At 40.8% G+C, this 19,310-nt stretch overlaps 4 protein-coding genes across 4 annotated transcripts; 1 reads left to right on the top strand and 3 right to left on the bottom strand.

Moving 5' to 3' along the window:
* Positions 1-144: 144 nt before the first annotated feature.
* Positions 145-4,034, top strand: lyrm5b (LYR motif containing 5b). Its single transcript, XM_072386643.1, has 3 exons — positions 145-632; positions 1,778-1,843; positions 3,686-4,034. The coding sequence occupies exons 2-3, from the start codon at positions 1,796-1,798 to the stop codon at positions 3,890-3,892; spliced, it is 255 nt and encodes an 84-aa protein (XP_072242744.1). The 5' UTR covers positions 145-632; positions 1,778-1,795; the 3' UTR covers positions 3,893-4,034.
* Positions 3,918-8,373, bottom strand: LOC140307664 (uncharacterized). The gene is made up of 11 exons (XM_072386640.1): positions 8,278-8,373; positions 7,729-7,954; positions 6,619-6,676; positions 6,169-6,538; positions 5,943-6,037; positions 5,778-5,870; positions 5,116-5,191; positions 4,938-5,029; positions 4,743-4,861; positions 4,570-4,669; positions 3,918-4,159 (listed from the first exon to the last, which is right to left on the bottom strand). The coding sequence occupies exons 2-11, from the start codon at positions 7,860-7,862 to the stop codon at positions 4,088-4,090; spliced, it is 1,209 nt and encodes a 402-aa protein (XP_072242741.1). The 5' UTR covers positions 7,863-7,954; positions 8,278-8,373; the 3' UTR covers positions 3,918-4,087.
* A 319-nt stretch (positions 8,374-8,692) lies between these two features.
* Positions 8,693-14,081, bottom strand: sycp3 (synaptonemal complex protein 3). Its single transcript, XM_072385292.1, has 8 exons — positions 13,955-14,081; positions 13,786-13,867; positions 13,435-13,469; positions 13,227-13,344; positions 12,398-12,497; positions 11,393-11,491; positions 9,270-9,374; positions 8,693-9,045 (listed from the first exon to the last, which is right to left on the bottom strand). Exons 1-8 carry the CDS (start codon positions 14,079-14,081, stop codon positions 8,992-8,994), a joined length of 720 nt encoding a protein of 239 aa, XP_072241393.1. The 3' UTR covers positions 8,693-8,991.
* Positions 14,082-16,320: 2,239 nt separating this feature from the next.
* commd9 (COMM domain containing 9) lies at positions 16,321-19,222 on the bottom strand. Its single transcript, XM_072385291.1, has 6 exons — positions 19,135-19,222; positions 18,494-18,610; positions 18,066-18,205; positions 17,567-17,601; positions 16,743-16,846; positions 16,321-16,632 (listed from the first exon to the last, which is right to left on the bottom strand). Exons 1-6 carry the CDS (start codon positions 19,186-19,188, stop codon positions 16,495-16,497), a joined length of 588 nt encoding a protein of 195 aa, XP_072241392.1. The 5' UTR covers positions 19,189-19,222; the 3' UTR covers positions 16,321-16,494.
* Between the last annotated feature and the right edge of the window lie 88 nt (positions 19,223-19,310).

The raw sequence follows: 19,310 nt of genomic DNA, 5'->3' as shown, positions 1-19,310 counted from the left end.
CATTAAATTAAATTACATTAAAGGACATCAGAAAACTGGATTTATGTCTCAACATTCACTAATAAGTGTAACAGTGTTTCTGCTGTTGTGCGCATGCCCAGACCAGCGCTTTAATCCGCTGGGGTTTACCATCTCTATCTGTGCGACTCTCTGATTGTTTACCTGCTACAAACTCAGCTCAATTTAATCAAAGTTAACGCAAAAGTTTGCTTTAACGTCAGTTGTAGTATTTTTTTCTGACAGACGGACTAAACAAACCGACCGGGAACTCTTTCCCGGGTTTAACCGGGTTAAAGTTCACTCTTGGGTAACTCGGGTTAGAGTTCGCCGAAGTAGCTGCAGAGAGCAGAGGTCACCTGAACAGCTGGGGAGCCGACGTTGATATGATTGTTAGGTGTTTTAACGCCGCATAAGAAAGCAGGGTTAAGTTATTAGTTAGTTGTTGGTTTGTTAACCACTTTACTTTTATCTGAGAACGCAAACCAGCTGGTTACCACTGCTACCAGCTGTTAGCCGAGTTAGCTAACTGCTGTTACTGTTTAAAGCTCTGAGAAACTATAAGTCAGAGATCATTAAGTTGTTTAACAAGGAAAAAGTTCAACCAGAAATCTGATTCTGCAGTAGAAAACTGAGTAAGTTATTTTTTTTTCTTTACATGGTCCTTTCATTGTTTAATATTTATCAGATGTGTTGTATAAGTCTGCAAACAGAGTCACTTGTGATGTTTAACTGGGTTGAACAGTGAACTCAATCTGATTCTCACCTGGCAGACAGGTGCAGCGTCATTAAATACATGTTTGTTAGTTATAAGATTAGATTGAAAAAATATGTCTTTAAAGTCAGAGTTATTATGATCAGAGGGGCCTATGTTATATCAGTTATGGATCAGATGATGGATAATATACAGAAAGCCGTAAATCTAAACTGGAGTCAGACCAGTTAAACTCAGTGACTGAATGTTCAGAGAAACTTTAATCAGGATAGATTTTCAGTTGATAATTAAAAAACAGAAAACATCATCTCCTTTATTAAACCTGATGACAATCGCAATGAAAGCATAATCTGCTGATTAAAAGTTTCCTTTAACAATTCCCATGACAATGTGAATTATTGTTAGCATTATTTTATGTAACGTTCTGACGGTTTGTTAAACTAAGCTAATATTTGTAGAAAAATACAGGTTGGACTCTTTAAAAGGCTGAATTCAGGTTCATAAAACTCTACGGGATCAAAGTTCACCAGAAGGTTTGAGTTTGCAGTTATTTTTATTTAGTTAAATCAGTACTGACATCTTTTGCTGTTCACTTTAAAACAAACACACACTCAAATCAGAAAAAGATGGGATGCTATGATAATGAGAAATTACATTCCAGAAAAAAGTTGGGACTGTAAATCTTTCAACAGTTTGTAATGTCTCCTTCTCCCAGCACTTAATAGATGTTCTGACACCAATGATACAAAGTGATGAAGAGTTTCAGGTGTTATTTTGTCCCATTCTTATGTAAATATGCAAATCCCTTCCAGTCTTTCTTTGAGGAGTATTGTTTTTAAACACTTCAATGATTTTCTCACACATTTGCGGACAAACTGGACATCCTCTGAGCATCTTTGCCTTTCATGGAGGCTGCTTTTACATGAAGTGATGCTCAGTCACCTGCTGACAAACAAACCTGAAGTTCCCCCCACGCCAGCTTTTTCAAAAAATATGTCACAGGCCAGAAATGTAAAAAAAAAAAAAAAGACGTATATTAACAAATTAAATGTGTTTGTTGTTCAGCTCTGACGGCCCTCTGAGATGATGGCGAACCCTCTGAGGGCTGAAGTGGTTCGACTCTACAAGAATGTGAGTCTTCACAATCATTGTCTGGTTGAAGGATCTCAGAGTGGGTTCTCGTATAATTGTTCATGTCAAATTTAGGGATTCAGGATGTTACGTTTGAATCTTTGACTTTTTATTGATTAATGCGGAACTAAAATACAGCAGTTGCCTACAGTCACAGCTTTAAAAAATATGCAATCAACCATAAAAGCATCTTAGGTAGAAAGATTAGAGCTGGAAAGAGTTCATATGGAGCCATCGATCCAGCAGCTTTGTGGTCAATCATTTTATCGTTGTATTTTAAGCATCTGTGAGCTTCTTTTACTCACAGCTGCATAATTAAAGATTAAAGATTAGATAATTAGATGGAAGCCTGGTTTCCAGATGCTGGTTGTGGGAGAGGCCAGAGGCTCCTTTCAGTTTTTTACAATTTGTGTCTCCTCGTTCTTCCTGTGACCCAGACATTTATCTTATTACAACAGAAAGGTTGTTTCAGCTCCTAAAAGGCACAGAGAGGAGGATGTTGGAGGAGCTATGAAGAGGATATATCCTTATATTTTAGTACCTGTGACGTCCCATTTTGAGTTTAAATAAGATGTTAATAAATAAGTTGTCGTGAACTTGTTTATACGAGTCTGAAGGATCTCATTCAATAAAGCAGAAAGAGAACAGACGTTGTCAGGACTTTTGTTTAAAGAGACGACCCGAAGGTTGAGTCTGTCCACCTCTGCTCGCATCCCAGGGAGAAGGATGAAGATGCGAGGAACAGAATATGTGCAAATAGGGAAATGGTACAAGGAGAAGATGCCTGGTGGGAGAATGACAGAGGAAAGTCTAAAAGAAGGCGGAAGAACGGGGCAGAAGACAACTGGACCAGAATCATGTCAAAATTAGGAGGGTGTGTTTCACGGCGTGGGGAAAACAGACGTGACCCAAAGATGCATTCAGAAATTTAACTTCCTGTCTGTTCTTTGCAGGGTCTGAACATGTTTGTCAGGCCCGGTTCAGTTGGGTTTCCACCGAGGTTTGAAGCTCAGACAGCTGGACATTCAAAGTCAAAGCACAAACATCTTTAATTCTATTTTTATCCATTTAGGACTCTTTTTACCTCTTTTTTTAATCGTTTTTCTTCTAATCGTTGATCTCCAGACCTCCCACTCGAGCCCCACTTTGGGAACCACTGCTCTGAAGGCTGTTTATTACCTTCAGAGTATCCTTCCGTCACTCTCTGCCCTGCAGACGGACTGATGGACCTACGTGAAATCCCCCTGAAAGCTAAATGGGCATAAAGATGATTATACATGTCGATGGAATGCTTAACACTTCCAACGACAGCGCCGACACAAACAAGCAGCTCAGATGCAGCACGAAACGCTGGAACTCGTCTGTTTGTGGGAGCTTCAATGAATTACACACAGAAAAACCCACAAACTTGTAGAAATGTGTCGCATGAAGAGATTTTTAGTTAATCCAGCAGATCCTGGTCTGACTGCTCCGCAGGCCGCTGTGACCGGCGCCACAGCCACAAAACATTTCACACTTCCAACGACTCACCGAGTCTTCCCTGAACTTCGGACCTCAGTGCAAATGAAGAAGACTGAAATCATCTTTTAGCTGCTGTCATACAGACATTTGTAGCATCTGATTTAGGACAGCGAAGTAAGACAGATACAGATGTATAGTTTTTATACTGTGTAACTAAAACAGTGGTATAAATAGTTAGACACATACTAATATTCACACTATAATGTGAATAAAGCATTAAATTACGGCTCAAATTGAACGTTTTGTCCAAACGTAAGTGGAGGAATGATGTGAGCCACTCCGCCGTAGCATGCAGGTAATCCTCCTGTTCTTCCTCCACAGCTCCTCTACCTCGGGCGGGAGTACCCCAAAGGTGGCGACTACTTCAAAGACCGTCTGAGAGCGGCGTTTGCTAAAAACAAGTCGGTCCAGGACCCGGAGCAGATCAAAGCCATGATCGCTCGAGGGGAGTTTGTGGCCCGAGAGCTGGAGGCGCTTTACTACCTGAGGAAATACAGAGCCATGAAGAAACGATACTACGAGGAGTGACCCGCCCCCGCAGAGACTCGAACACGAGAAAAGAAAAATCCTCTTTATTTGATCTAAATGTGTCTGAGCAGCAGAACACGACAGCAGCAGCTTTAGTCTCATCAGTGCTGTGGAAAACAGTGACTTAATAAAAGTATAAAAACACAAAGACGAGTTGATGAGTCCTCCTTCAAACAAACTCCAGCAGGGGTCGAGTCAGAGGGCCGGGGGGGCCAGAGAGTCTCCGTCAGCCAGGTTGACCCTGCAGATCGGACAGGTGGGGTTGTCCTGCCAGGGGGGAGGAGGACGGGTTAGAGGCTTATTCTGAACAAAAAGCCATTTTCAGGAGTCCTGAGACATTCAAGAGTTAAGAGCTGCTGCTTCATTCTCCTTACCTGCATCATGCCCTCCACTCATTCAATTATTAATATGTCCCTGATAGATACATATACCATGTTGTAACAGTTTGTTACAGTAAAAAACAAGTTCAAACTTGTGTTTTCTGCGGCTCAGTTACATCAAAGTGGGATAAAACCTCCAGGAAGTTACCGCTTCACACAAAAAATAAAAAAAAAAGTGTTTGTTTGTTTCAGTTTTTGTGCAGCAGAAACAAACCTGGTGAAGCATGTTGGTTCCATTGCTCTAAATCTGGGGTTTGTGAGAATAGATTTAGGTGTTTGGAGTGTGTGAGCGCCTACCTTCAACCATCGGTCTATGCACTGGACGTGGTAGTCATGGAAACAGGGCAGCATCCGCAGCTTCTCCCCGTCGGTGTAGTCACAGAAACAGATCTGACACCTGCAGATCAATCATCAGAGGTGTGAGACGAACAGGTGACTTTTAAACACTTCAGACTGGCTGCTGGACTCACTGCGTGTTCCCGGCGTTGCTGGTGGACTGGAAGGTTTTGGTGGGATATCTCTGGATTTCCCTGCGGGTCAGTTTCTTGGACACGACGGCACCCTGACGCTCCTCGAATGCCAAAAGAGCCTGAAAGACGAGAAAAAAGTCAATAACTCTGTGGGTGGAGGAAGACTTCACATCCAGAGAGTTTCCTCCTCCTCACCTCGTAGTCATTTCCCTGAAAGTCGTCAGAAAGGTTGGGTAATATGTTCCTCCTTCTGCTCCGCCCACGCCGCCTGTGCTGACCAGTCACATCTGTGAAAACACAGCAGCTGCAGCAGTTAAAGTGAACACATGGATCAGACTCATTCAAAACAGAGGAGCAGCGATTGTGCTCGTACCGTCTTCCACGCCCACCAGAGGGGAGACGGCAGCCAACACCTGAGACATCCAGCTGGGCTCCATGTAGGTGTAATGCTGCAGACAGAGACCCACAGTCACCACACCTCCACTTCAACATGGTTCTGGGTCCAGTAGAACTTACTGAAAAGCTTTGTCTTCCACCTCAGAGCCACATTATGACATCACTGTAAACAGCGGTTTAATGTTTTAATGTTTGTGGATGCTGCCCAACGGGCTGCATAAAGCAACATTCACCACTGCTGCTTTTAACTCGATTTCTGAACAGTTTTCCAGCTACATGCACAAACACTGTCAGGTGCCGTTTATAGGTTCTGCTTAAAACAGTGTATAAATCCTGTTTGCAGCTGCGCAGTTCAGCGCTGCAGAGACACGTTTACACACCAGACTGGTGACATAAAGACAGTTTGAAGGAAAAACAGACTGATCTGTGGAGATAAAATGTCTCCCATCACAGTGGTGCTCTACACAAACTCTAAATGAAGTCATGCTCTGTGGAAACTCAGACCAGAACCAGAATCTCAGAACCAGCTCAGACCAGCCCGTCGCCTGGCCGTTAAATGTTTAAGAACTGGTTTAAGATCAGGAACTGGGAGATGTAAAGAACAGATCCTCCATGTTTCCTTTTGAGTTTGGCTCTCACCCTGTGGTCGCTCTGCTGCTGCTGCTGATGATGATGATGGTGGTAATGGTGATGATGGTGTCTGCTTTCTGACTCCTCTTGGTCAAACTGAGCCTGAACAAAGAAACAAAGATGAAGTTGGCTCCACCGGCTCATGTGTCTGTAGCTGCGTATGAAGGCTTCTACCTGCATGTTTCGAGCTAGCGCCTCATCTTCCTCCATCTGTAATGTGCGAACGACGGCCTCCTCATCGTCGCTGATGATGATCTGCTCCGCCACCGCTGCAGAAGAAACGACCAATCAGAATAAAACTGCTGCTGCTGAGAGATCTGTCTCCAACAGAGCCTGAAGATCAGAATGTCGAGCTCCCACTTACAGCAGGACATCAAGTTCAGGTAAAGTTTCTCCTGACCTGATGTGGCGTCTCCTTGCTCTCCGTTCAGCCACCTCTTCTCCTCTTCTGTCAGGAAGGACAGAGAGTCTGAACTAGATGCTGCTGCTGAGGGTGACACTGAAGCTGCCGTCTGAATCTGCTTCAACTGAAGGACTGAAACAGGTGTGAGGTAGGAGGTGGACGAGGACGAGGACGAGAATGAGGAGGAGGAGGAAGAAGAGGATGAGGAGGAAGCCTCCAGCCAGGTGCCAAGAGGGAAAGTCTTCAGAGAGGAAGCTGGAACAAAGCCGGCGCTCTGCTCAGCCAGCCGCCTGCGTTTGGATATATGTGCAAAACCTCGTTCACTGGCGATGTGTTGCTTTGGTCCCGGAGAGCCACCGACCACCACCTGAGGACCAGAAACACAAAATATTTTCACAACGAGAGAAAGCAAGTCAACCACGGCCTGTTAGCAGCACGGCTACTCACAGGGCTGAAATGTTCCTCTTTGGTACGATGACGTCTCCTCCGCTTGCCGAGCTGTGGGCTGAAAAACCAGACACAGAAATGCTGTAAAGACAACAGCTTGTTGGGCTACAAGAAAACGATCAACTTATCAGACAAGAGAAATTGTCCTCAGAGATTTTGGAAATCTGGATCTGAAGTATGTTTCTATTTTCTCCCGACTAATGGACAAATGTCTTCATGAGATGTGAAAATAAACTGATGTTACTGGAAGTCAGTGGCATAGAAATCCCTGAACTTTAAACCGTCTCTCTGAAAGTGAAACAAAGTGACTCAAGCTTTGCACAAAGCAGATGGTGTTTACACACATCCACTTTTGAATTGTGGAGAAAAGAACACACTCAGACAGCAGTTATGAAGTGAAACAGCTAGAAAAAAGGAAAATAATTTTTTTTTTTTACAGTATCTGAGTTAGATCTGGTTTGTTTCACTTTATCCAACTATGTACAAATGTTGTTTTTTGTCTTTCTTACACATAACTAAGAACAAAACAGACCAAACAATATTAATGGGGAAGTCTGAGCCTTGTACAAGATCAACAACAGTCTCATTCACACTGGAGACTGTTTAAAGTCCCGATCTCGCCCTCATTTCTTTATATATTCTTTCAAAAAGCTTCTTGTAATCTTTTAAATAGTTCTCAAGGCTTTCTGAAAATCTTTGAAAGAATTCTTTGGAGATAGGCTGCTTTTTACACAGAAAGCTTGTCTAAGAGGGTTCAGGCTGTGTTGAACAAATAAAGGTGCTCAGATCAAATACTGATTTTAAAGCTTGTTGGAATTGTACAAACCCTCGTTTTGCCTCATATGCCACATTGGCATATGTTTCAATTAATTGCATCTTTTTCCTGTCTTACTTGATATATATAAAGAAATTAGGGCTGACATATGGCTGTCGTATCCTACAGTTATTTACACAAACAACTTTATGCCACTTTATTCTTATTGGAGAAAAAGTCCTTATTCAACTTAAGGTCTGTTATCTACATTTTCTCAGTATTCATCAGTATAATTGAGTCCAAACACAGTGATTAAACCTCATGTTTATGTGTGAATTAAACACCTGACGCGATACCTGGGGGTTTCTGGGACCATGATTGAGAGATCAGGGTAGAGGACGTCCCCGGGTTCAAGGAGGCAGCCTCGGTTTAGACCTCCGGGACTGTCCGGTTCTGACGAGCAGGGGCTGTCTGCGAGCCTCTCAGCCATGGTCTCCTCCAGCCCCGTTACACACCTGATCCCAAACCGTTCAATCACCTGAGATTCAGACTCATGTCACCCTGATCGTGAGAGCAGCTTACCTAAAACACAGAAGGTTTATTACACCAGAGTTTATTACAAAATAAAACCTAGTTCGACTGTTTAGCTGACACCTACAGATTCATATTAAAAAAACACCACGACAAATATTTCGCCGTCTAAAGTAAAACCAGCTTGTTTTTACCAAACCGGCTTCAGGAATCCAATGATACCCGCTTATCTGTTAGCTCAGTTCGCTCAAAGAAAAAGCTACGGAAGCTGCTACCGAACAAAACGCGACGAGCAAAATAGTTATAATCAATTAAACTTCACTGCTTTCAACTGGAATAACATTTTTTTAAAAAAACATAACAGACAATTTTACCTGGATGTTGTGGTCTTTATTTCCGACTTGTTAGCCACCATAAAAGAAAAAGCCGTTTGAAGTCACAACAGGAAGTGCCATTCAAAATAATAGCGCATACTTCCGGTGTCAGCATGAAAAGTACCGAAATCTCTTCTGGTCATACCTGGTAACTTTCAGTTTTAAAATGTGAATTTTTATTTTTTTAATATGATCTATCATCCTGTGACCAGGAGAATTTAATACAAAACACAGACCAAATTAGTCTCTGTGGACACTATTTTATTTTCCTTTATGCAAAATTATTAAGGAAAAATGCAAAATTACAAACATTTTTTTAAACGTCAAGGCCCTTCAAAGCACTTTTAAACATTTAAATTTGATGTAAACACTTTCATAAATCCTCACAGTTAAGTTAAGATCAAGCCTCCAGACTTTTATTTGTTGTTGTTTATAAATTAAATGACAATACACAAAGCATCTGTGGTAACGTCTGTTATTTATTGAGCTCAGCGACTCCCTGCGGAGTTTGTTGGACTTTTACGTAACGCAGCACGAAAAGACGCAGCACCGTAAACTTTGTCTCTTCTCAGTAATGAACACATAATATTCACAAGACTCACAACAGTAACAAAGTGTGAAGTGAATGAACTCATCAAATGTTACTGTAATAAAGAACAAACATTCAGCATAAAACATCCACGAAATGGGAATGGTCGCCATGGTAACAGCAGGCTAGAACAGCATTGACTGCAGCGACTTGCGGACGGTGGCCATCTCCTGCTGTTGCTGTGGAATAAAACAACAACAGGACTTGATGTGGCATCATAAACTTCCTAATGTGCATGTTACAGAAGAAGCATCAGTATGTATCTCCAAAACTGCTATTTTATAGCCAAGCCAACTTCGTACTGAAGCTCAATTATTTTAATATATTTTAAAACACTCTCTTTATGAAAAAATGATTACAGTAAATGTTATTTGACTTTAGGACGATTTGACCCTGAACTCACCGTGTCCATGAGTATCTTCTTCTGCAGGGTGGCCATCTCCTTCCTCAGCTCTTGTTGCGCCCCCTGCAGGAAGGAGTCGTGGCTCTTCTCCATGTCCTCCATGTTCTGGGGGAAACACAACGACAACTTCCTGTTTCACATTAACATTTAAACATTCAGGTGACAGATGCATGCTGGATCATATCACTCAAGTCAAAAAAGAAAACGCTGAGGTAGTTTATATGGTATGTCAATGGAGCACATCTGGAGAGAGAAATGTATTCAAACAGTCTTCTTAAGAAGAAAAAGCCGCTCCAGGATTGACAGAAGGTAGATGTGATGGTAAAAATGTCTGTATCATAAATACTAAAATAATCAATTCTCTAAAGCCCTGATTTCCACCGGTGAAAAAAACCCACCATAATGTCAAACATTAACAAACGTCTGGTGTAAGTTTTTCTGTTAATATACTGAAATCAGCCTTTCCCATCACCAGTCGCAGTGTGTTAACTCTTGATGGCTACAGCCAACAAAGAAGAGGAAAAATATCAGTAACTACCGGTAAAAAATACATGTAACGACCGCAACATGAAGGGATGGCATTACTCTGTATCCTGCGGTGGACCACTGTTTCTTATAATCAGGATTTTCTGAGCTAATTAGACAAGCATATTGTTTTTGACTGGACTGAGTGAGCTGTCATACTGATAGTACAACTTCAGGTTGTTGCTCAGTTTTAGATCCTCCATGTGAGACATTACAGTTGGTACCCAGCATCCTCTGGAAATTAGCATGTGCACTAAGGTGCTGTTTTCAGCAATGCTGATTGGAGTTGAAGCCAATAAATACCCACGAATGCAGTCATTTGAAGCAAGACTGGAGGCCATTTGAAAATTTTCGATTGCAATCAAAAGACGAAAAGGGCTTTGGAAAGGTGTAAAGACGGTCGGTTAACAGAGGAGAAGCATGAGCTGATGCACACTGAGGCAGAAACAACACCCAGAATAAAGATCCTACTAAATCTGGTCAACTAAATCGTGCCGACTATAAACTCAACTTGTACAACCGATCACCTCAGACTACAACTGATCAGAGCTACAGCAAACCATTATTTAGTTAATTTAACATTTTATGGATTATTCCATCAATTAATTGAGTAACCAGATAAAGAGAAAAAAGCCTAGCCCAAGCCTCAGCTTCTTTCTGCTCCCTGCTCGCGTCCTTCTCAGCTAACAAGCCGACTGATTTCCATTAAAATGCTCATGTGAAACGTTCCCTCGTGTTTGTTCTGCTCAGTGGACTCGATATGTGAACTGGCATATCCTCCATCAGATCAAGCTGCTACAAGCGCAGCACGTTGTGTGACAGTAACAGGGTGACCACTGAGCAGAACATATCTGTGGGAGTTATTGAAGTAATAGTTACAATATATGTGATCTTGATTATAGGCGACTTTAACTAAGGAGGTAGAGCAGTCGTCTGCCAACTGGATGGCCGGTGGTTTGACTACCAGCTTCCTCGGACCAAGTGTTGAAGTGTCCTTGGAACCACACACTGCCTACTGATGCAGCCACCAGTGTGTGATATATTTTTTAAAAAGCATGTAGCCTGTAACACTGTATAGACTAAGATGTGCTGAATAAGTGTGTGTGACTGGGTGAATGTGGCTTGTAGTGTAAAAGGACTTTGAGTTGTCAACTTGACTTGAAAAGCTAATAAAGTACAGTCCATTTACAATTTAAAGGATTCTGTAAACCTTAATAACATGCAGGAGTTTTTAATGCACGTTTAAAGATAAGCATCCTGCATGTTATATGTATAATAAACCATCTTCTGCCACAAGAACAGAAAGTCCCAACAGTAGATGATCTAACCTTCACACAATTAAATATGATGGAGTGTGTTAACAAGAAACGGAAGACAAAAGTTTAGGGGGCGTCCTCACTTAACTTTCTAATATTTTTGCACAGAGCTTCTTCAAAGATCCATGGAGTAAAGACAGGTTTTTGAAGTATTGTTTTCTTTAGACTTCTTATTCTTTTAATTCAGTACATCTCCGAGTAAAACACAAACTGAGAGGAACGCACTTTTAGATTCATGTGGCTTCACAGGTGAGCCTCTGTGTCAGATGGGTAATGCCTCACCTTCACAAACTGCTCATACAGCTCTCGGACAGTTTTCAGCTTTTGATTTTGAACGACTCTGGCCTGCTGCAGGATTTTCTGCTGCTGCCGGAACAGATTCTGTGAACACCAAGAGCAAAATGTAACACCAACACAGTTTACATCTCAGCCCTTATCGGTCCTCTGTTAAACACATTCATCTTTAGAAGAAGCTGTTGTGATCTGTACTGTTGGATGATCCAACTGCTTTAAAAACAGAAAACAGATTCCTCCCTGTGCACATCGTGAATGTGGAACCCGTCAGACGTCTCCACACCTGCTGTGTGATTACAACATGTGAGCAGAGAGGACACGGCTTACACTGAAGCACGATAACAACACCAGGATCAATGTGAAGCACTTTGAGAGTTTTTCAGTTTGGGAAACTGCACAGCTTGTTGTGATGCCAATAGGACATAAGCAAATGCAAAATAACAGATTTCCAAATATTCTACTGTTGCCATCTTGAGAGTGTGAACTGTTCGAAATGTACAATGCTGAACCAAACGATCACAGAATGAGGAATAACCCATAGTAGTTCGAAATCAGAATAATTACTTTGAAGGTTAAGACAACGATGCTGTAGTTATCATGGTTTACTTTAACAAAGTGTGGTTGCTTGTGAACTCAACAGTCAGTTTAAATACACTTCCGTAACAAAAACAATAAAAGACGTGAATGGCTGGGAATTTCAAGCTAGCGAAGCTGACACTAAAAAGTAACATGAAAATCCCAATAAAGCCATAAAATCATACTCATTACTTTTTTAAAACAAAGTTATACTCCTTAGAGCTAAACAACAACTGAGAACCAATCACATCACGCCTTTCATGTCCTTGATTGTTTTCAGAGCTGCGGTGAATATCAGCAACGAGTGGCACTTATGTCGAGGTTGTACAATCTATAGCGGAGACTGATGCAGAGTGGAGTTGAGCCTTAACATGTAGTGGAAATGATCTAACCCAACTACCAACAGAGTGAACTAACATTGAGCTTCTCCTCCTGCTCCTCAGCTCGCTGGGCTTCGATCTCCCACTGCTGCAGTGCAGAGGACACATGCTGAGAGTACTGCTGAGTCATCTTTTTCCTGCACACACATTGTTACGGTCAGCACAAACACACAAATACACTTTTACTACAGTACATAAAGCCAAAAGTGTCAAGTTATTAATTTTTTATGTTTTTTATAGGGCTGCCACCAACCAAAACTTTTCTTGTTTGAGCAACAGTTGCAATTTAAAGCCACGAGTCGACTCTTTGCTGCATTTTTATGATAGATACACAGCTATTTAGGTGTTTCCACGCAATTGTTGGCTGCATGCTGTGCAGAAGTCTATTTTTATTCTATTCTGTTTTTATCTATCTATTTCATATTTTATTTGATCCTATATTGCACAGTTGTACACAGAGCTTGTTGCAATTTCATTTCACTGTGGGTGTACATCCATATGTGACAAATAAAAATCTTAATCTGAATACACCGCTCTTTCAGACACTGAATAAATACATGATCATACACAGAGGTATGCTAATCAGATCACGCAGTCATTAATGACATTTAGAGACTTCTTTCAACCAGCACTGATTTTACTTTTATGAAAGAACCCACTGAATAATGTAGAAATGTTTAGAGCAAACACTTATTATTTTCTGTGTTGGACAGCCCTTCTCTGCTTCAAGCACAGGCATAGAGATTTATAAATACCATACATAATGATCATACAGCTTTGCAGCCAAAGCTTAGTCGACAATTCGGGGGCATCCCTTATATTTTTCATAAATTTTTCTGTTTTTCTGAAGTTATGGAAGGAGAAACCTCTGTCCATGATAGTTGTTCCACAGCTGCTCCAGTTTGTGTTGGCTTCCCTTCATGTAGTTCTTTGTCAGACACTCCAGGCGTTTCTTCTTGGTCTGCATCACCTTGCTAATATCAGCTGAAACCACAAGAGAGACATGCTGCTTTTTTAAAATTCTGTTAAACTGAGAAGCAGAGCTAGAAACAAAAAATAACAACAGCTACTTACCCCCAAATTTCTCCAACATAGACTGCACTTCATTTCTGAATGTGTGAAAAGAGAAAAGTTGGTGTCATATTGAACTAAATTAGGCCGGTACAATGGTATCTACTGCACCGGCATGACCAAACATTCAATACAGTTGTATGAAGCTTTAATGGACTTAAGACATATAAATGTCTCTGCACGAGGACTGGTGATTTTCTTTGTCACATGATAGTTAACTGAATATATCTGTTGGTCAGAAATAACAGTATTTCATGGTGTCTCTTCAGTATGTTAGAAATTACAGCAGGGATTTTTTTCATTATTTTTAGCTACTCTGTAAAATGTCTATTAATCATGAAACAGAGACTGTACCCGACAGCACATGCTACTCCCTCTTCCTCAAAATCAGCAGCGGTTCTCTTTTTTGCCACCTTGTCAACTATTGGAGTTTCATCTTGGGATAACAGTCATAAGAAATTCAAGATTAGTATCTGGAAAGCAGCTTTTCCTAATATAACCAAGCCAGTCATTCCGCACAAACCTTCTCTGACATCGTCCTCTGAACCACTCAGCTCTTTCTTTTCATCTTCTTCAGTAAAATCGAAAACCTTTTTATCAGGTTTATTCTCCATATGCTTTTTCTTCATCTGTTTTCTCCCTGTTGCCATTATCCGAACCTGTTTTGTGGGTGGAGATTAGTTAGCAAGCTTAGCTAATGCAAAAAAAAAAAAAAAAAATTCTCTGAAATTAGCTTAAAATGCTAAAAGGAAAAGTAGAAATTAAATTAAACTGTATGCCCTGAAAAAAAGAAACCGACACACTCATAATGAACAAAGTCTCGTAATCAAACTTACCTCTATTCTGACTTCTGGCTGAACTTTGTGAGCGAGCAGACTGTTAGAAACGGTCAAACTAACCTGAATCAAGCTAACAGGCTAACTAGCTGAATTACGCTGGATTCCCGCCACAACAGGTGTAACGTTGAATTTCGTCTTCCTGTCAAGAACTGGCTGTCCGTCAAGCGGAAACCACCCTACAAATTTAACCTAAACTAGCTTGCTTAAGTAGTCACGTCTTATCGTTAATTTTGACAGAATTATTTTCATCATACAGAAAATTATTCATACTGTATATTATAAACTTTTTTCTAATGCTTATATAATTAATACGTTTGAATGTCCACACACGAATGTGCAAAGTGTTTATAAACTTTATATTTTACTATTTTACTTAGTTTATACTTTTTTTTCTTTTTGTTATTTATTTATTTTTCTATAACTACTATATAGTTTTGTAATTGTTTTTAATTTGTGTATTTCTGTTCTTTGGGGATTGATTAAGTATATCTGAATCTGAATTTCAAGGCTTCAGATTTCTGACAGATTTCTTAATATTTAATCTCACAGTATTCAAAATTTTTGGTTAAGACATAAAATAGCAGAGTACTTATATTGTAAAAATATATATGAAGTTTAGTGAATCGAAATAAATAAAGTTTTGAAAGGGAAAGTGTGCCCTCTTGTAGTTTGGCATAAAAAACTAGGACTTAACATAGCGCATGACAGTTTACACTGTTTCATTATTTACTTAACAAGAACTAAGACAAAATGGAGAAGCGGTGTGTGAAAAACTAAGTGAACCCTATGATCCAACAGCTTGTAGAAGCACCTTTAGCAGCAGTACGTTGCAGTAATGGTTTCCTGTGGGATACTATCAGTCTCTCACATGGTTGTGGAGGAATCTTGGCCCACTCTTCTTTCCAACGTTGCATCAGTTCATTAAGGTTTGCAGCATTGGTTCATGCACAGCTCTCTTAAGGTCCCACCAAACCTTTTCTGTCAGGTTGAGGTCTGGACTTTGACTGGACCATTGCAACACCTTGATTCTTTTCTTTTTCACACATTCTGTTGTAGATTTGCTGCTGTGTTTGGGATCATTGTCCTGTTGATGAGCCAGTTTCAGCCAAGCTTTAGCTGTGGGACAGATGGCCTCAAACAGAACAATCCCAAATCATCAGGCCTCCACCACCGTGCTTGACAGCTGGTATGAGGTGTTTGTGCTGATATGCTGTGTTTGGTTTCCTCCAAACGTGCTGCTGTGCATTAGGACCAAACATCTCCACTTTGCTCTGGTCTGTCCAAAGGACATTGTTCCAGAAGTCTTGTGCTTTGTTCAGATGCAGCTTTGCAAACCTAAGCTGTGCTGCCATGTTCTTTTTAGAGAGAAGAGGCTTTCTCCTGCCACCCTTCCAAACAAGCCATCCTTGTTCAGTCTTTTTCTAATTGTGCTGTCATGAACTTTAACCTTTAACATGCTAACTGAGGCCTGCAGAGTCTGAGATGTAGCTCTGGGCTTTTTCACCTTGGGGTGAACTTGCTGGGACGTCCACTCCTGGGAAGATTGACAGCTGTCCTGAATGTTTTCCACTTGTGAATAATCTTCCTCTTTGTAGAATGATGGTTTGGAAATGGCCTTATAACCCTTCCCAGATTGATGAGCTGCAACAATTGCTTCTCTTAGATAATTGCTGATGTCTTTCCTCCATAGCATTGCATTAACACACACCTGAATGCTACAGAGCAGCAAACTGACCAAACCACACTTACTGCTGATCAATTATTCAGTGCACTGAATAATTCACGTCAACAAGATTGAAATGGCTGAAATGTGTCTTTATGAAGTGGTTAACGCTGTCACCTCACAGCTGGAAGGCTTTGGGTTCAAACCTGATGGTTGGGTTTAAACCCACCTGATGTCACATGAAACCCAAACACATTAAGGTAAAAGTGAAAAATACCTTTTAATAACTTTGACTAGAGTATAAAATGCAGATGAATGTCGAGATGCAGATCATATGATGGAAGTTTATTTTCATATTAGTAGAAGGGAAAAAAAACAAATAACTGCTCATCTTTTCTATTTTCAGCTTTTATAAAAAGAGGTTTTAGTTAATTATCAAAACAATTCTAGAGTCACATCCAAGAAAAAACAAAAAGTAATCAACGCAAAACATCAGCATGCAGCACCGTCAGTCCAAAGTCCACAAACATCAGCATAAATCTGAAAAACATCTGGATGGTTTCACTTTCCAGCCACCACAGACAGCTGGTCTCTGATGCGTCCTAGTCCGTCCAGTATGGTGTCCAGAGTCTCCCTGCTCAACTCAACCGTCACAGTGGACACAGACTCCATGCCTGCTGATGGACACGGATCCTCCAACTGAAAACACGTCATATATGTGAGATCATTCTGCAACATCAGACGCAGTTCTCACTTTCAGTCATATCGGAGGTCATATGACCTCAGCAGGGTGTGGTTCACCCACTCACCTTCAGCTGAACCAAACAGGTCGGCACAGACATCCGACTGACCGAGTCTGAGCCGGTCACCATGTCGACTCTCCAGTCCAAGCCCTTCAGCTGAGGGAGGGAGACTGCATGCACACACACAAAAACAGGAAACTGAGTAATTGACACCATATCTCACACATGCTTAATGGCCATCTTTGTGAGGACATTCTGCATTCCTGAAAACATGCAAAAGTTAATTAGAATAAATTAATTAATTTTCTGGGACCCTAAATTGGATTAAGTGGATATAGAAAATGGAGGGAAGTTTTAAAAAACAGAATAAAATTTTTTTTGTGTTCTTTTTTGTTACATTTTTTTTCTCTAAATAAAACAGCTGAGGGAACATCCTTTAAGAACAGCGATTCTTTATGTTTTTCCAGGTGTTGTAATGTTGTAATGTAGCACATCTAAGCCCAATGCAGTTGGAAAACAACTAATATGCGGTAGCCTATAAAATAGGTAGGTTGTTCTGCTGCTTTAAGGATTAATGATCACTGATCAAATATACATTTGTCTAAATACGAATCAGAATCAAATAACTACTAAAGGTTGTGACAAAAGTCATCACAGCCTGTGATCTGCGTGCTCAGGTGCTGATTTCAGTGCAACTGGCTCTAAGGGTTTCACTTGACACAGGTCAAGTGTGCTTTCATCTTGAACCTTTTTGTAACCTGAAAGCCCGTCTGAACCGTCCTGTCGGCCGCAGGAGGTCTGACACTGAGAACTGGGCGTGTGAAATTCCCACCTGTCCACACAGAGATAGACAAACAGCACAAAGTACAACTCCAGTGAAATACACTCACTCTGATTACTGAGGGCCTCCGTCCTCCACGCCGGACTGAAAAACAGCAGAAGAAGACATGTGATGATGTCATTACCCCCTGCTGTTACATCACCCTGCATTAACCAATACTTAAGATGTTAATTTAGATCTCTCTATATATATTGTTTTTACTGTGATACAAACATAAATTCATTATTTTTTTTATATTTCTATTCTATTTATATTTATAATACTCTAATACTATAATATAGTAAAAACTTCCCATCTTCTGAATAATGCAGATGAAGTATCTGTGTCTGACACATCAGCAACAATCAGTTGAGACACAGAAAATACATGAATTATATTATCAACTGATACTTTTTTCAGCCTCTGTAAGGCTCTTTATGAGATCTGTTTACATTCAGTTTACAGATTCACTTTTGGTTGCACTGATGATGTTAAATCTTTGAGTGTGCAGGGTTTTTTTGACCTGAACAACCTGAGCAGCAGTATGAGGTGGTTTCTGTGGAGCTGACCTGTTCTCTAGCAGGATCTTGGTGATCAAGTTCTTTAGACTGGAGTGGAAGGACTCGGGGAAGAGAGAGAGGATCTGCTCGGGGGTGCTGAGGTTGTAGAAGAGGACATGATGGGACAGAGCGTGTAGGGACTGGACCAACTGAGGGACACACACACACAAGGTTTATGTTCACACTGAAAACTACAACTGTTTAAAAAGACCGACAAGACCATTCACAGTAAGCTCCTTTTTTAAGTAAATCAGCAACAATCAGTTTATTGCAGTTTTTGTGTAAATACAACATAAATTCGCCTCTGATCATTGATATCATTGAGACCTTGTGGTTTTATCTCCACAAAAGAGTAAAAAAAGAGATCCTCAGAGTAACAAATCAGATTAATTAGAAGCGCACGGGCACACACACACGGGAGCAGGTGTGTGAGTTACCTGAGCAGCCTGGCCTGCAGGGATGCTGAATGTTGCTGCAGTGCTCTCAGTCAGCTGGCGACATGGACCTTTGTGACTCTGAACACAAACTTCTCTCACAGCATCTTTCGACGGAGCCTCCGGAGAGAAGAGCAGCCCAAAGTCAACAACGTCAAACGGGTAAACAACAACGTGCACGCGCTGCTGCTGTCCAGCAGCCTCTCACAGGTAAAGATGGAGGGTATATTTATAGAAAATGTCATCAAAACGCTGCAGTCATAAAACTCAGGCCAAAGAAGCGAATATTATAACTAAAGAAAAGTTTTGCCTGGACTGTGTTTGAACCTGCAGATTTAAGATTAAAAGTCTTGAATTCAGTGGGAAATTACTTGATTTTTGGTCAATAACTATTCTTAAATGTAACAGTTTAACTTAAAATGGCTTTAATTTTTCTCCACATCATGTCCGGATAGACACAACCACGTTTTACATTGAAACCCAATTTTACTTTCCCCAAGCCACAGTGAGTAAACTGAATAAGAAAGATCCACATAAAGCTTAACTGACAATTGTTTAGCTCTTTATAGCAACAAGCAGCCAAATGAAACGAGTAGATCAAGATGCTTTTCAGTCTGAAAAACATCTCAATAAAAGTATAATACCTTCAAAAGAAACTGTAAATTGGTAAAATCTTCGTTGGAGATCGAAGCAGCCATGTTTACCAATGACTGGATAAGTCATGTGACACAATGACGCCCCACGTCTTCTTCTTCTTCTTTTTTTCTTTTCTTCTTCTGGTGTTTATTGACGGTGACAAACAGTGTTATGGCGCATTACC

Source organism: Leuresthes tenuis, unplaced genomic scaffold (assembly GCF_036924035.1).
Source record: "Leuresthes tenuis unplaced genomic scaffold, fLeuTen1.0.hap1 SCAF_5, whole genome shotgun sequence".
In the NCBI taxonomy this organism is placed as follows: Eukaryota; Metazoa; Chordata; class Actinopteri; order Atheriniformes; family Atherinopsidae; genus Leuresthes; species Leuresthes tenuis.
Note: the sequence above shows the minus strand (reverse complement) of the source record. Positions and strands in the feature narration are given on the sequence as shown.

What these genes read in the sequence shown, in the direction of transcription:
- lyrm5b (XM_072386643.1), top strand. Translation starts at nt 1,796, where the DNA reads ATGATGGCGAACCCTCTGAGGGCTGAAGTGGTTCGACTCTACAAGAAT. An exon ending in TGGTTCGACTCTACAAGAAT is followed by an intron (nt 1,844 to 3,685) that starts GTGAGTCTTCAC and finishes CTTCCTCCACAG; the next exon opens with CTCCTCTACCTCGGGCGGGA.
- LOC140307664 (XM_072386640.1), bottom strand. Translation starts at nt 7,862, where the DNA reads ATGGCTGAGAGGCTCGCAGACAGCCCCTGCTCGTCAGAACCGGACAGT. An exon ending in ATGGTCCCAGAAACCCCCAG is followed by an intron (nt 6,677 to 7,728) that starts GTATCGCGTCAG and finishes CTGGTTTTTCAG; the next exon opens with CCCACAGCTCGGCAAGCGGA. An exon ending in TTCAGGGAAATGACTACGAG is followed by an intron (nt 4,862 to 4,937) that starts GTGAGGAGGAGG and finishes CTCGTCTTTCAG; the next exon opens with GCTCTTTTGGCATTCGAGGA.
- sycp3 (XM_072385292.1), bottom strand. Translation starts at nt 14,081, where the DNA reads ATGGCAACAGGGAGAAAACAGATGAAGAAAAAGCATATGGAGAATAAA. An exon ending in TGTATGAGCAGTTTGTGAAG is followed by an intron (nt 9,375 to 11,392) that starts GTGAGGCATTAC and finishes TGTTTCCCCCAG; the next exon opens with AACATGGAGGACATGGAGAA. An exon ending in AGAAGATACTCATGGACACG is followed by an intron (nt 9,046 to 9,269) that starts GTGAGTTCAGGG and finishes TTTATTCCACAG; the next exon opens with CAACAGCAGGAGATGGCCAC.
- commd9 (XM_072385291.1), bottom strand. Translation starts at nt 19,188, where the DNA reads ATGGCTGCTTCGATCTCCAACGAAGATTTTACCAATTTACAGTTTCTT. An exon ending in GGAGGCCCTCAGTAATCAGA is followed by an intron (nt 16,847 to 17,566) that starts GTGAGTGTATTT and finishes GTGTGCATGCAG; the next exon opens with TCTCCCTCCCTCAGCTGAAG. An exon ending in CCTGTTTGGTTCAGCTGAAG is followed by an intron (nt 16,633 to 16,742) that starts GTGAGTGGGTGA and finishes ACGTGTTTTCAG; the next exon opens with TTGGAGGATCCGTGTCCATC.